This window comes from Apium graveolens, chromosome 4, assembly GCF_009905375.1.
Source record: "Apium graveolens cultivar Ventura chromosome 4, ASM990537v1, whole genome shotgun sequence".
Lineage (NCBI taxonomy): Eukaryota > Viridiplantae > Streptophyta > Magnoliopsida > Apiales > Apiaceae > Apium > Apium graveolens.
Window position 1 is genome coordinate 9,048,440 of NC_133650.1, and position 14,624 is coordinate 9,063,063.

Genomic DNA, 14,624 nt, shown 5'->3' on the forward strand with positions numbered 1-14,624 from the left:
ATTACTCAGGCGATTCAGCTACTCAGGTATGATACACACACACGTATACACACACACACACAATTACATACTACCGCAATATTGCTGCTTCCGCAATGAGCCATAGATATAAGTGAATATTGTGTCCATTTTTGTGTTTATTACTCAATGTTCCATTACTCGATGTTGCCTTGTTGATTACTCGATGTTACCTTGTTGATTACTCGATGATTAGGTCCAGCCTTATTTTTTAATTTTCCCAAAAAATCAGCTGTTTATATATCAATTAAAATCAGTTGTTTTAATAATTCATTAAATTATATACTAATTGGTATAATCTTTTGTGCTAATTAATGGTTCGGAGATGGTATTCTTTGTTTTGGTTTTTTAAAGTTTTAATGGTTAGTAGTAATTTGACTCGTTTATGCTAATTAATGGTTCATGTACTAGTAATAGTTTGGCATAGTAAGTTGAGATATGTTGTTGTGATTAGACAGTGGATGGAATGCTCTTGATTTGTCATGAATATGTGTTTGATTTGATGCTCTAGAAATGTATTTGCAGATGGACACTGATGAAGACAAGTTGAAGGATAAACTGAGGCGGGGTGGTCCTGGGCGGCGTGCTGATATGACGAGGCCATTGAAAAACAGGAAGATTTTTTGGCTATACAAGCACTGGTGGGGTCACAAGAATGATTTTATTTGGAGAGATCATAGAGGCACTGCTGAGCTTACTTGGGATTTTGTCCAGACCTTAAAGCCGGAATGTGATTTAGACAGAAATGTCGTGGATGCCTATATAAAGTTGTTAAAGGTTAGGGAGTCCATCTCGGGTCTGGAGCCCACGGCTAAGAAGTTCTTCTTTAACTTCAGCTTTTTCGTGCAACTGCTGTTAAAAGATTATTGCAAGAACTTGAAGGTAAAACAAAAAGTACTTTTTAGTTCATGCATTACTAAGTTAATGATAATTGATAACTCTTTGATTTTGTAGTTCATTTGATCTTTTATAATTGTTTCAATGTTGCCGGCCCATCCCGAAGCTGAACTCTCAGATGTGCAGTTGGCCGGTCTGCATAGTTTATATGATTCATATATAGTCCAGCGCATTGGGCCATCATTATTGGATTATGACTTTGCTTTCTACCCTTGCTGCAATGATGCTCACTGGTTTTTGTTCATTATGGACATTAAACAACATAAGCTCATTTTAATTGATCCTCTAGCTGAATGGGGGGATAGTCTTAAGAGTATTTACTCTCGATATATATATGTCATGGTATTCTATGTTCTTCGTAATTACTTTACTAGTCAATTTACGTACACTTGTCATTGTTGGTTACTAATTATATGAAACCAAACCTTTCTAGGAGTGCATGGTGCCAGCTATGTTGCATTACTTTGATCCTTCCAGATTTGATGGACATAAGTTGAAGGTTCATTTCATACAGGAACGACCGATGTAGTCCAATACCCATGATTGTGTCGTGTACATGTGCAAGTACATGGATGCTATACTTAATGGCATATCGTTAAGAGATGCTGTTTGGGAGCCTGTATTGGGTATTTGGACATTCCGGTATCGCATAGCTTGGGAGCTTTCAAAAGGGCTCGCTAGACGGATAAGTGACTATGGGATCCAGCAGAGGAACAGGGGAATATAGTTTATATTTTGGATTTGTTTCGGTGTTTTCTTTGTTATTGATTATGATTATTTTTATTGGATTGATGTTGCGTTTAGATTTGATGTTGCGTTTAGATTTGATGTTGATTGGTTGAGTTTAATTTAGATCATGATTGTGGTTGCTTTGATTGGTTTTTGGTTTGTTGATTTAGATTTAGTTGAAACAGGTTGGTAAGTTATAAAAATAAACGGAACCATGCCATTTTTTTTCTTAAACTATGTAAATCACCCGCAATGTTGATGTTAGTAGTATAAAGGTCTGTGACCAGTTTTCTGCAGAAAACCTGGCAAGCACTAGTTTGTTTGTCAGTTTCCTGCAGAAAACTGGTCACAGACCTCAACATTGAATCATTGCGGGAGATATCATATTTTACACATTTTACAGTTTATTCACCCCGCAATGAATCATTGCTGCAGTGACCATACCCAGCAATGAGGCATTGCACTAGGTCATGTTGACTATTTTAAGGTCTAGTTGACTTTGTTTATTAAATCATTTTTTTCAAATTTTACCACTAATACTGCATTTTTTAGTTATTTTAAGAGTTTTGGTGTTGAAAAATATTTTAAAAATATTAATATTACTAAAAACCAAGTTTTGTTAACAAAAAGGGACAGTGAGTTTTGGGTGAAACAGAGCTCCCAGCAATGACTCATTGCTGCAGTAAGTACCTCCAGCAATATTACTAAACTCACTTTTGTTAAAAAAAAGAGGCAGTGAGTTTTGGGTGGAGCAGAGTACCCCGCAATGAGTCATTGCTGCAGTGTGACCTCTAGCAATGTCTCATTGCTAGGTGCTCTGTCCCTATTTTCTTACAATATTTTAAGTTGGATAATAAGAGTTTTGCTGTTGAAAATATTTTAAACAATATTAATATTACTAAACTTGGTTTTGTTAAAAAATAACATTAATATGCAACATTATGTGTAAATTTAAATAACGTTAATATTATGTAACTTAAATAGAAAAGTTAAAAGAACCAATGTACTACTTGTCAACAATTATTAGGTTAAAACCTAAAAATTTCTTCGATCATGCTCCTCCCTTAGGGGACAGTTTCTTGCATCATGTTCTCCTCCGATCTCCCCACAATAATTGCACTTGCGAGGCTTGATCTTGATCTTTGAAGTTGCCGTCTCAATTCCACTTTTAACCTCCTTCAGATATTGTGTCTCCTAAGCCTTTTGGGAGTTCTCAATGAATTCCTTCAAACTGGTAGATGATTGCACATATTCATCAAAAAAAGAATTTGTAGACTCGCTTCTTGAAGTTGTAGTCATGCCGGCGGAAAAATGTTGCTTCGTGTAAGCACCAATCCATTGAGTTCTAATAACATACATGTCATTTAACCAAGCATGATCCTCAAGATCGTACTTCTCGACTAATTGCTCCCATCTACCTTCAAAGTCTGTAGGTGTCAACGACTTGTACACACATGCATTAAACTCTGTCTTGAACTCCGGATAATTTGTGTACAAATAAGACAACTTCTCGAGAAACTTACTACTTATATGCCATGTACAATATGTATGCTTTGTTTGTGGCATAGGCATGACCTCGGCAATGGCATTTCCCAATGCAATGTCTTGATCAGTAATAATTGTTCGAGGCGGTTTATTGTCGACGGCTTCCAACCATGTCCTCAAAACCCACTTATACGATGCCTCAGTCTCATCCCTTACAATTGCAAATCCAAATAGTATATTTTGATAATGGTGGTTTACGCCCGTAATAGGTATGCATACAATACCTATTCGTCCGGTAAGTTGAATCAAACGTAACCACATCACCAAAATTATTGTACGCGTTCATGGACCGAGGATCAACCCACACCAAACCCCGTACACGATGCTCATCATCTACATCCACCCGATAAAAGAAATTACCAAAACTATTTTCTTGTAGTTCTCGTAGCAAAAGTAATCCACACTCCGCATCCCCCGAATCAAACACTCGGCGCTGAATATCACGGTTGACATTACGTACGTCTTGATTAGAAAAACCAAGATTTTCAACACCCCCTTTGTCTCGCTAAGAAACTTCATTACTTTGCTCGTCTCAATTCCCGATTTGTTAAACAACTCAATCAATGATCGCGTCATAGGATCTATGTTGAGTGATCTTTGAAAAAATTGAACTTTTTTCGGCGACACCAATTTATGATTGTGTTCTAAATCCATCGAACTAATTTGCCATTTGTTCATCTTCACTTTGTGAACAATACACATTCGAGCACCACAATTCGTTCGTGGAATTACCTCTCTAACTCGTTTTCCTTTACCAAAATCCAACGGCGTCGCTCCTACCCTTCCACCTTTTCGACAAATAAACAAACGGTATGATGGTTCATTTTTGTTTGTTCGCTTATGAGTATTCCAAAGCATTATCTCGAATCCCTTTTTTCGACCATAATTCCTATAAAATGCTTCCGCATCATCCAATGTATCGAAAATCTTGCTGACATAAGGCACAACATCGTTACTATTCTTAAATCCATGATTCTTTTTCTCACCATTTTTCTCATCTTTTACGCCATCAACATTTTCACCGTCAAAATTATCACCACCAACGTTATCATCAACATTATCACCACCAACGTTATTATCAACATTATGAACACTAACATTATCAACATCAATATTATCACCACCAACATTATTCATATTATCATCACTATCAAGATTTACAATATCTTCATCAACAAATAACTTACGACGAACTACGGGATTTCGTCTAACGGGGGTATAATAATCGTAATTATCATTTTCACTAGAAGAGGAACTACAAGCTTTAAATAAAAAAGAAGCCATCAACAATCGAAAACTAACCTTTTGAGATCACCTTCAAGAATGAGTAAATTGAAAGTAAATTTGAAATTGTTGAAAGTAAATTGTAAATTGTAAAATGAGTAATAAGAAAGTAAATGTTGAATCAAAAAAACTGTCTCCAACAATGAAACATTCCAGCAATGTTGTGACCCATTAAATATAACCACCAACCAGATTTTGGAGCCATTATGACAGAGTTCCTCCCGCAATCATGCATTGCGGCCTCCAGCAATGAATCAATGCGGGAGTACTCTAATTAAAAATGAATTTTAATTAGAGTATTTCTGAATTTTAATTATTTACAAAATTTTGTGAGTTTTATGTTTTTAAAAATTATCATATGAGTTATTTTAGTTAAAAAATCAAATTATCAATTTTAATAATAAAATTTATATTATTAATTTTATACTTTTTTGTGAATTCAAACTTAATTTTTGTGCAAATATTAAACCAATATCAATTTTTGTGAATTCATACTTAATTTTTGTTTTTAAAATTTATATTATTAATTTTATACTTTTTTTGTGAATTCCTACTTAATTTTTGTGCAAATATTAAATCAATATCAATTTTTGTGCCAATATTAATAAAAATTGACTGGTCAAAAGTTTGACCGACCCACCGCATTGGCTCATTGCTGCAGTAACGATTGCCGCTTTGAAGCAATGCTGCAGTTGTACTTTCCGCATTGTGTCATTGCGGTAGACTAGTCAACAGTCCCACCCCTCAGTTTCCGCAATATTTTTTTTGTGCCTAAATTTAATTTTTGGATTTTAAAATTCAGATTTTCAGCCTATAAATAGCTCTTGTAATCTCATTTCTTTTCAACATTCTCTTCTTTATTTCATTCTACATTTTCTCTTCAATATTCTCTTCTCTATATTATTTTATTCTTATTTTTTTTTAAAATGGAAAAATTTTATAGAATTTTTTTTAATTCAGTATAACTTCATTATACAGTACAAATGTGTTATTATACATAAATTTGAAATATTTAAAATTTAAATTAAAATAATTTGATTAGAATTCACTCAAAAAAGTTTAAGACAAACAAGTATGATTGTTTATTGATCGAAAGGTGATACATTTCAGTTATCATCTGCGATTTTTTATGTTTTTCATTAAAACTAATATTTTAATTATTTTTCCGATTATATATCTAATTAAATTTTAAATTCTTAACTCATTATACAATTGATAATATAAATGGGAATTAGTAAAAAAAATAGTAAATATAGAAACAAGTGGTTGTTAAAATTAATTATATACTTTTTAACTCCGTTATTATTGGAAACAAATTAAATCATTAAAATATAATTTTTTGTTATTTAAGAAATTAAATAACTGCTTCATTGTTTCATTGCAAGGTTGCAATGAAACAATGCGGCAGTACCGTTGCAATGAAATAATGCGGCAGTATCTGCAGCATTGTTTCATTGCGCATAGTGTAATGTTTCATTGCTGGTAGTACTGCCACAACGCGGAAGGTGGTTACTACAATCACCCGGGGTTGTGGGCCAAAACCCAATTATAAATAAGTTATTATTTATTTAAATCATATTTAATGAAGTAAAACTATTCTACTATTTTTTTAGTGAAGTGCATAAAACATCACTTAAATGTTTTCTTTTGAGTAATTTGTTTTTTATCACAAATCTCGGAATAATCCAACTTAACAGGGAAAAGTAAGTACGATAATGTAGCTAATAATTGATTTTTTTTACATGTAATAGAGATATTATTAATTTGCAGGTAAAAATTACTGAATTTGTTACAATATAAAAGGTAAGTAAATATTAATATTAATAAGTTACAACATAAATTTTATGAAATTTGATTATAATATCAATACTGCAAGAGATGGCAAGCTTGTTGGTTTCTGGCGAACTCTACAAGTTTTTTGTTCTTGAAGATGATCAAATTTTCAAAGCAAAATTCACGGTTCGGTTTAAATCATTTTATGGTCTTTCTAATATATGGATGATCTATCAATAACAGCCCTATCTGCCTTTTAAACTACTTAAATCTTGTACAGAACAAAGTACATCTATACATGACATCGTTCTTATTGGACTCTACAACAACAAATCCTTATCACCACTGCATTCTTAACCTGAGATGAAGCCAGAGATCAAAATTGGCTTGATTCACCAGTAGGTCACAACCCCGACTAGGCTACACAGGGGTTAAAACAATGAACGCCAGTGTAATCATTTTTCAGCTCTGACAGATATCATGAACTCATTCCGCACTTGCCCAGTAACAGCGTAGAGTATCACAATTTGGCTCCATTCAACTGGCTGGGGTAAAACACTCCAGTATCAAACATAACCGCTGATTGCTAAATTGCCATTGGCTTCTTGACCTAAACTCCACTCGTAATTAGCTCTGACTGGTTTCTATTATTTGGTTCTGTCTCGACGCTCCCATTTTGACTTTGGTGGTTGTTACCTAGGGGTTCTCTTCTTTCCGAAGGAAAAGGGGAGTTGCTTAGGGCTATTATATCTTCACCTTTGATGACTCCTAGAGGTAAGTCCTTACCGGATAAAATACGCTTAAGCTGAGGCCGCTGACAGATAATACGCCCTTTGTTCCACCCAGGATAAACAAAGGAAGATGACACGTTATCCCTCAGAAAAGAATAGGCAGTCTTCGCAATTGGAAAATCTCGTGTAATTGAACTCTTTTCCATCTGGCCCCGTCTGCTTCACAACCAAAAGTAAATATATAACGGTAAAATAAACTGCCTTCCCCAGACCAACAACAGCATTTAACCCATATCTAAATATTTTAATGAAGTGAAAAGTTTACAAGTTCTCCACTACTTCTGCAAACATAGTAGATTACATAGCCAAATGGCCTATACCTGGTGACAAACAGGGCATAAAACCAAACCTAGAGCCAGAAATAACCACCTCAACTAGGGATTTAATTCATGAATTAACTAAAACAGCAAGAAAGAAGAAAAAGAAAACTAGAGCATCGAACCCTAGCTGAGCTGTCTCAACCAAAACTTGAAGCCTTAAACTTTGTTTAATGGTAGACCCCGCATAAAAAACATACTATAAAGATTCATGTAAATAATAATTTTAAGCAAAATATTAATACCTTGCTCAAGTCTTAAAAATTGTTATTCTTTATAAAAGTATAAATAGTAACTGAGTTTTGTTAACATCAATCATCTAACGCACTAAACTGGCCGTAAATTTTTTTGGTTATCTAATTTGTATTTTTAATCAATATGGTTACCTAAGTGAAAGCTTTATTGACTTCATAGTAGCGTTGAACCTGATGATTTAAATAAAAGTTCCTGGAATAATACCAGACTAAGAAAATCAAGGAACAGTTTCTCTATTCATACCGATGATACAGGGTAAAACAAGAAAAAGGACAGGAATTATATGAAATGTACCATTGAGAAGAATAAAACTTACACCACTACAACGGTTGCCAGTTGAGGAAGATCCTCCCCACTAGAAAACATTTTAACCATGTTGTTCACCCAAACTGACATTGCTGCGCAAGCACCACCAGGTGACATCCTGCGATGGTCAAAACACTAGATATGAGGGGCCATATCATTGTTGCATACTCAGAGTCAAGTTTCCTTTCATATACAGAGAAGAATGTTTAACAAATAGATCCAGCATTACCTATGTACGTCCACGGACCATACAAGCTTGTTGCTACGAAAGAGTTCAGGAAATAGGCCTCGCTTGGTTGCTTCAATTAACACTCTTGAAGCTCGTTCCTTCTGGCCTAGCCACCAAAGTGCCTCCAAAAGTGTGTTGTAAAACCTCAACCCCAAACCACACCCCTCAGTTTTGAGTTTGTCAAACACATACTCTACCATTTGCCAGTTAGAATCATCATCATAATCTCCTTTAATCATCTGGCCAATCACTTGGTGGACATTTGATACCTTGTGTGTTAGCATCTCATCCAACAACTCTGATACACTGTCCCACCTGAAAACAAGGATAACTCTGATGATGATCTAACATTCCCTTTTACGTCAGTGATACAATACGTCAAAATTTAATTCTGTTAGAGACACGTAACCACTTGGTTTTTCATAATAACGACTTTGACTTTTCGCACCCAGTAAATGATTGTAGGGTTGCGAAATCTAGGTTTAGCTGTTGATACAACTTCTAAATCGGCAGCAAGCACAAATAATGTAGATTTAATAATCTAAGTTGTATTAACTGGGTCTACAAATGTAAATGGACTGACCAGCCGACTTCATTGCTCAATGCATCAACATTTATGTCGTCCTAATATTGTAGCAATTGGAAGAATGGACTCTGGATTAAGACCTAACTTGATGTAATTGTAACTTAATTATGTGCCAGGTCAGTACAATAGTAACATACTTTTAGAAGAGAGAGGTAAATCAAAATATAAAAAATTCAGAAGAACCCCCACTCCCCCTGAATATCTAACGACCCGGTCCGTGACTTTCTAGTAGTAAGAATGTCATAGTTAATTTCTTCAAGATTTGAACAGCACAGGGAAATACAGATTGAATGTGTCGAGCTCAATTGATTTTACACAAATGAGGGGGTGAGAAGAAAGAGTGGTTACGGTGAGCAGGTAGAGGTAATCAGAGGGGACTAGAGTGGTTTTCAGAAAGCAATTTAAGATTTTAGTTCTCTAAAAACATTCCTGGGGAACTCAAGACTACAGCAGTATTTCATGTGTGACTAATGACCAAAATAGATGCTAATTTCCTACTAAAACCCAATGTACAAAGTTTTGGAGCATATTAGGTTAAAGATCTTTACGTCAAAATTCATATATGCTTGTGCTAGTTGTACAGATTTGAGCATTAAATTTAAAGAAAAAAATGATTTTCAATACATTCTGATACTTTACATTAATTCATAAAAAAGAGCAAAAAAGGAAAACAAACTTTCAGCTAAATCACACATTTGCTCCAAAGTTGCAAAAAACAAATTGAAGCTAGCAAGTACCCAAGTCAAACTTTAACAATTTTCATTGCAGTTAATGAGCTTAATCTACAGCTAACTCATATTTACTTACTAAGAATATTATTTCCTGGTGTAGTGGTAACTGGATTTGGAAACACAAACTTTTTGAAAGTTGAACTGTGGCCTTAAAAACTAACTTCTCTGTATTTTCCAACTAAACTAAAAAAATTCTTTGCATCTTCCAAATATACTTGGATGAGTTTGAACACTAAGAACAAGATTAATCACTCTCCATTAGAGCAAGTCCAATGCAATGCTATAAGTGGTGCCATTTCTATTATTTGAAACCAAATGCTAAAAACTTCAACTCGAAAGGGGTCCTATACTTGGATGCAAATATGCATAAATGCATACTTGGTTCTAAATTTAAAATCAAGGATGCATTTATGCATCCATACCACATCATCAAGTAAACCATAAATGACATGCATGGTGGTGAAATTTAAATAAATTTAGGACAGAGGGAAAAAAATAGTTAAATTTGGAATTATTTGGATGCCAAATGCAACTAGCATTGGAGTTGAAGTTCTATTTGAACAACAAAAAGACTTTTTTGTGCCAAATTATAGCAATAGCTAAGCTATTTTGCATCTTGCATTGGACTTGCTCTTATGGAAATAGCCACCAGGAAATAGCAACCAGAGATGTCAAATGTTGCCGAGACTACCAAATGTTAGCATATCTTTAGTTGTTTACAACTTAGAGTTTCAGTAGCTTATTTAGACATGTTTCTATATTCAAATAAACGATCTTTCTTCCCAATTAAAAAAGAGAAGGCTTTGTCTTTTAGAAATAAATCAATAAGAATTATCAAGGTTGTTTAATTTAGCAAGCCACTAGCTGACACCATAGAGAAAAGAAGGATTGAACTTACTCTACCTTATGTCCTAGAAAGGAATAACTAACATAATTCATAACTGGGGATTAAGAAATGAGCTACAGCAATTATTAAGGTTCACCAACAGCCCAGCACATTATACATACAGACCAACTTTCTTTCGCGCTTACTTGTATATTTTTTCTGTGGAAGCTTTCTATGTTACAGACGTAAAGTCTTACATGCTAGAGTTGTTACAGGTTAATTTTGCGATGTAATTCTTGTGATAAATAATTAGCCTTAAGTCATTATAAAAAATAAGCATTACAGATGAATTCTGTGTATCACTTATTTGCTGTAGAAATAAAGCAATAAAAATTATCAAGTTTGTTTAATATAGCAAGCCACTAGCCGACACCATATAGAAAAGAAGGACTGAACTTACTCTACCTTATGTCCTAGAAAGGAATAATTAACATTTTTCATAACTGGGGATTAAAAAATGAGCTACAGCAATTATTAAGGTTCACCAACAGCCCAGCACATTTTACATACAGACCAACTTTATTTCGCGCTTGTTTATTTTTTCTGTGGAAGCTTTCTCTGTTACAAACGTAAAGTCTTACATGCTAGAGTTGTTACAGGTTAACTTTGTGATTTAATTCTTATGATTAATAATTAGCCTTAAGTCATTATAAAAAACAAGCATAACAGATGAATTCTGTGTATCACTACTGCATATTTGCATGAAGATTATGTAAGTGAAACGGTCAGTGAATGGCTTAAAGTTGACATGAGTAGTTGACAATAAAAACATTATCAGACAAATTTCTGAATAAACGCATATTATGTAGCCAAATGAAACCAACCTGTCATTCCTAGCATAAATGGCTATCATCATGCAGTAGCACATAACAGTGGGCAATATTCCGGATTCTTTAATTTCACGGAACTGCTCCTCACTCTCATCAACCAAACCTGCGAAACAGTAAACGCTTAAAACTGCCTCAAGGGTTCGTTCGTCAGGTTCGCATCTTGCCTTTTCCATGTCAACATATGCTTTTATAGCCGCTTCATATTGCCCTCCCTGTCTAAATCCTTCAATTACACCGTTGAATGAATCAGTACTCTTTTTAACACCGTTCTCAACCATCCTAGAGAAGATTGCTTCGGACTCCTTGTAAAGTCCCCCCCTTGAAAACACATGAATCAAAGAATTGTAAGTTTCAATGGTAGCTCTACCCCCTACTTCATTCATTGTATTGAAAGCAACAATAGTTTCCTCGTACAATGCAGCTTGTCCATAAGCTTCGATAACCCCAGTATAAGCCTTCGAACTAGGGACCAATCCTTTCTCATTCATATCAAGCAACACCTTATTGGCGTCTTCGTAAAGCCCTCCTTTTCCACAAGCGAATATTAACCCTTCATAAGTTTCCATGTTTGGCTCAACAGTTTTCTTCCAACATATCATGGAACAAAGTCACCACCTCCTTAAAATACCCACCTTCTCCAAAGACCTGAATGAGTATATTATAAGTGGTCGCATCCGGCTCTGTATTGCTCACTTTCATGTCAAGAAACAATTCACGGACCTCATCGTACCTTCCATTCTTCCCGTATAAATTCAATAAAATACTATATGTCGCAGCATTAGGCATGCACCCAGCTCCCTGCATCTGCTTAAACACACCCATAGCTCCGTTAATTGAACCCAAATCTGCATATGCCTCTAGTAACACATTATAAGACGTTATATCAGGCAAGTTCCCACTAGACTCCATATCCATAAGAAGCTCAGAAACCTTTTCAAGTTTACCCAATTTACCAAAAGTCTCTACCAAATAACTATAAGTAGTAATATCAGGCACTATACCGCCATCATTCATAGTCCTAAACACCATTTCTGCCTCATCATCTAAACCCCTATTAGCACAAGCACTAAGCAACGTATTATACGTAACAAGATCCGGTTGAATACCATCATGTCTCATTTCTGCAAACAAACTCAACAACCCTTCCCATTCATACCCACCTCTAGCACAAGAATTAATCACAGTATTATAAGTCAAAATATTTGGCAACACTTTTTCTTTCTTCATCCTATTCAAAAGCTCTAAAGAAGCCTCATACTTCCCATTCCTCCCATAGGCATTAATTATCGACGTGTACGAGAAAACGCTCCTCGCCACACCTTGACCAGGCATTTCATCAAACACCTCAGAACACTTATCTAAAAGACCCTCCCTTCCCAAAACCCCAATTATAATCGTATAGATATGCTCATTCGGCTTACACCAAATTTGCCTCTGCATATACTTAAACAACCTTAAAGACCTTTGCCAATCACCACGATGCGCGAATTCCTTAAAAACCTGAGCAAAATCATTCAAACTAAGCTTGTTCTTAAACGCATCGAGACAACGAGCAATGCTACCGCGTGGAGGCAAACTAGAAAGCTTATCAATAAGGGTCTCAACATCATAAGTATACTTACCCTTTTCGACAGTGACTGAAGGGTTTCCAAGAATGAGCTCGCCACGGCCTTTTGCTTTGACTGAAGGTGGAGAGATGAGTAAAAGTCTTCGATTTTTCGAGAAAGATGGTTTCTTGATAGGGAAAAAAGGGGTTTTAATTAGGGTTTTAGCAGGGAAGAAGAAGAAGATAGGAGGGAGAGAGTGGTGTGTGAGGGTCATTTTGGTCATAATTGTTGAATTTTGGTGAGCATGTGAGTAGAATTGTGTTTGGGGGTTTTGAATTTAGGGTTTTTGAAGGTGAAGAAGATAAGTGTGTTTGAGAGTGTGTGTGTGTTTTGTAGTAAAAGTAGAAAAAATGTGTGTGTGTGTGTGTGTGTTTAAAGAGAGGGGTGAATTTGAAAGTGAGATGTTGAAGATGGAAAGTACAGTGGGTTTATGATGTTTGTGAGTTGTGGATAACAAACTTAAGTTTGGCGCTTTAAAGTACACTTAACTGTCTGAATGATTAACTGATTTGTGGATTAGAGAAGCACAAGATCCCGGGATAAGGAAAAAACTACTCACGGTTATGTGAATTACTTTATTTAAAGTGTGATTGATATTTTTAATTTTAACTACCTTTAAGTCTCATGCAATGTGTGAGGATGCTCCATATTTTACTAATTGAAACTGTATTGCACGAGAATACTCTAAATTATGCTAATTGAGAATGTCTTCGCTGTAATTGTTGATGATATATTTATGTTGTAGCCTAATGGATGAATATTATTTGTTTACGCATATGAGCACGAGTGATTGATATATGTTCACAATAGTACATTCGTAAGAATTAATAAATTATGTTAGTATACATCTTTTGCCAGTAAAACTTCTACGTATGCTTTTTGGCATCGTTGTAAATATATGGTGTTGTCATGGTTGTTAAATTAAATATCAAGTGATATTTGAGATAGTGTTGTTTATTTCAATACTGTTCAAGAGATTCAAGATGATCTATCAATTAGATTTTCTCAAGAAAATGTCCCTAGAATATTTCAACTCAAGAAAGAGTTAACGGCTCTTATTCAAGGATCAATGTCTATCAAAATCTATTTCACCAAGCTGAGAACTCTCACGGATGAATTGAATGTTTTATCTTCTATTCCTAAGTGCATCTGTCCTCAAAATTCTTGTACTTGTGGTGTTAATGGAAAACTGGAAGTTTAATTATGAACAGTTTAACAATCGCAGTCAGTTTTTTATGGGGCTTAATGATGTGTTTACGAGTATAAGGGGTCAAATGCTCATGATGCAACCCTTACCAACCTTGAGTTAAGCCTACTTCACTTTTGCTTCGAGAGAAAAATCAAAGAGCTTCTCCTCCTGGTGTTGTTGTTGACAACATGGCTATGAATGTCAAGTTTTCACATCAGAGGACTAAGCAAGCAACTCAAATCAATCTTAAGAAAGTTATGGAACCCTCTGAGATATGCCACTACTGCCATAACCCTGGCCACTCCCAGGATAAGTGTTTCTTTCTCCATAGTTATCCAGACTGGCATAGGCTATATGGTAAACCTAAGCCTAAACTCAGAACTGGTGGCAATGTAGTATAAAAGGCTGCTCAAGTGACTGTTCCAGCAGATGTTCAAATAACTACTAAGTCTAGTAATTACAATGATGCATCTACGCAACACATCTTCTCTGATGCTTAGTGTGAGCAGATTGCTAAGATGATTCAATCAAGTATAAAAAATATTAGTCCATGGAGCTCTTCACATCTGTCAGGTACTATCTGTAGTGTCTCCTCCTCTCATAATGCCTACAATGTGCAAATAAAGTCTTCTATTACTTAGATAATAGACT

General features: G+C 35.1%; 2 protein-coding genes across 2 annotated transcripts; both read right to left on the reverse strand.

Annotated features, from left to right (window-relative positions):
- Positions 1–2,838: 2,838 nt before the first annotated feature.
- On the reverse strand, positions 2,839–5,180 carry LOC141718292 (protein FAR1-RELATED SEQUENCE 5-like). The gene is made up of 4 exons (XM_074520677.1): positions 5,114–5,180; positions 3,712–4,451; positions 3,414–3,622; positions 2,839–3,340 (listed from the first exon to the last, which is right to left on the reverse strand). Exons 1-4 carry the CDS (start codon positions 5,178–5,180, stop codon positions 2,839–2,841), a joined length of 1,518 nt encoding a protein of 505 aa, XP_074376778.1.
- Positions 5,181–6,479: 1,299 nt separating this feature from the next.
- LOC141717681 (pentatricopeptide repeat-containing protein At1g74850, chloroplastic) lies at positions 6,480–13,233 on the reverse strand. The gene is given in 5 exon segments (XM_074519855.1): positions 6,480–7,193; positions 7,926–8,033; positions 8,145–8,459; positions 11,172–11,755; positions 11,757–13,233. Coding segments are annotated over 5 exon segments (2,595 nt in total). The 5' UTR covers positions 13,008–13,233; the 3' UTR covers positions 6,480–6,856.
- Positions 13,234–14,624: the final 1,391 nt, after the last annotated feature.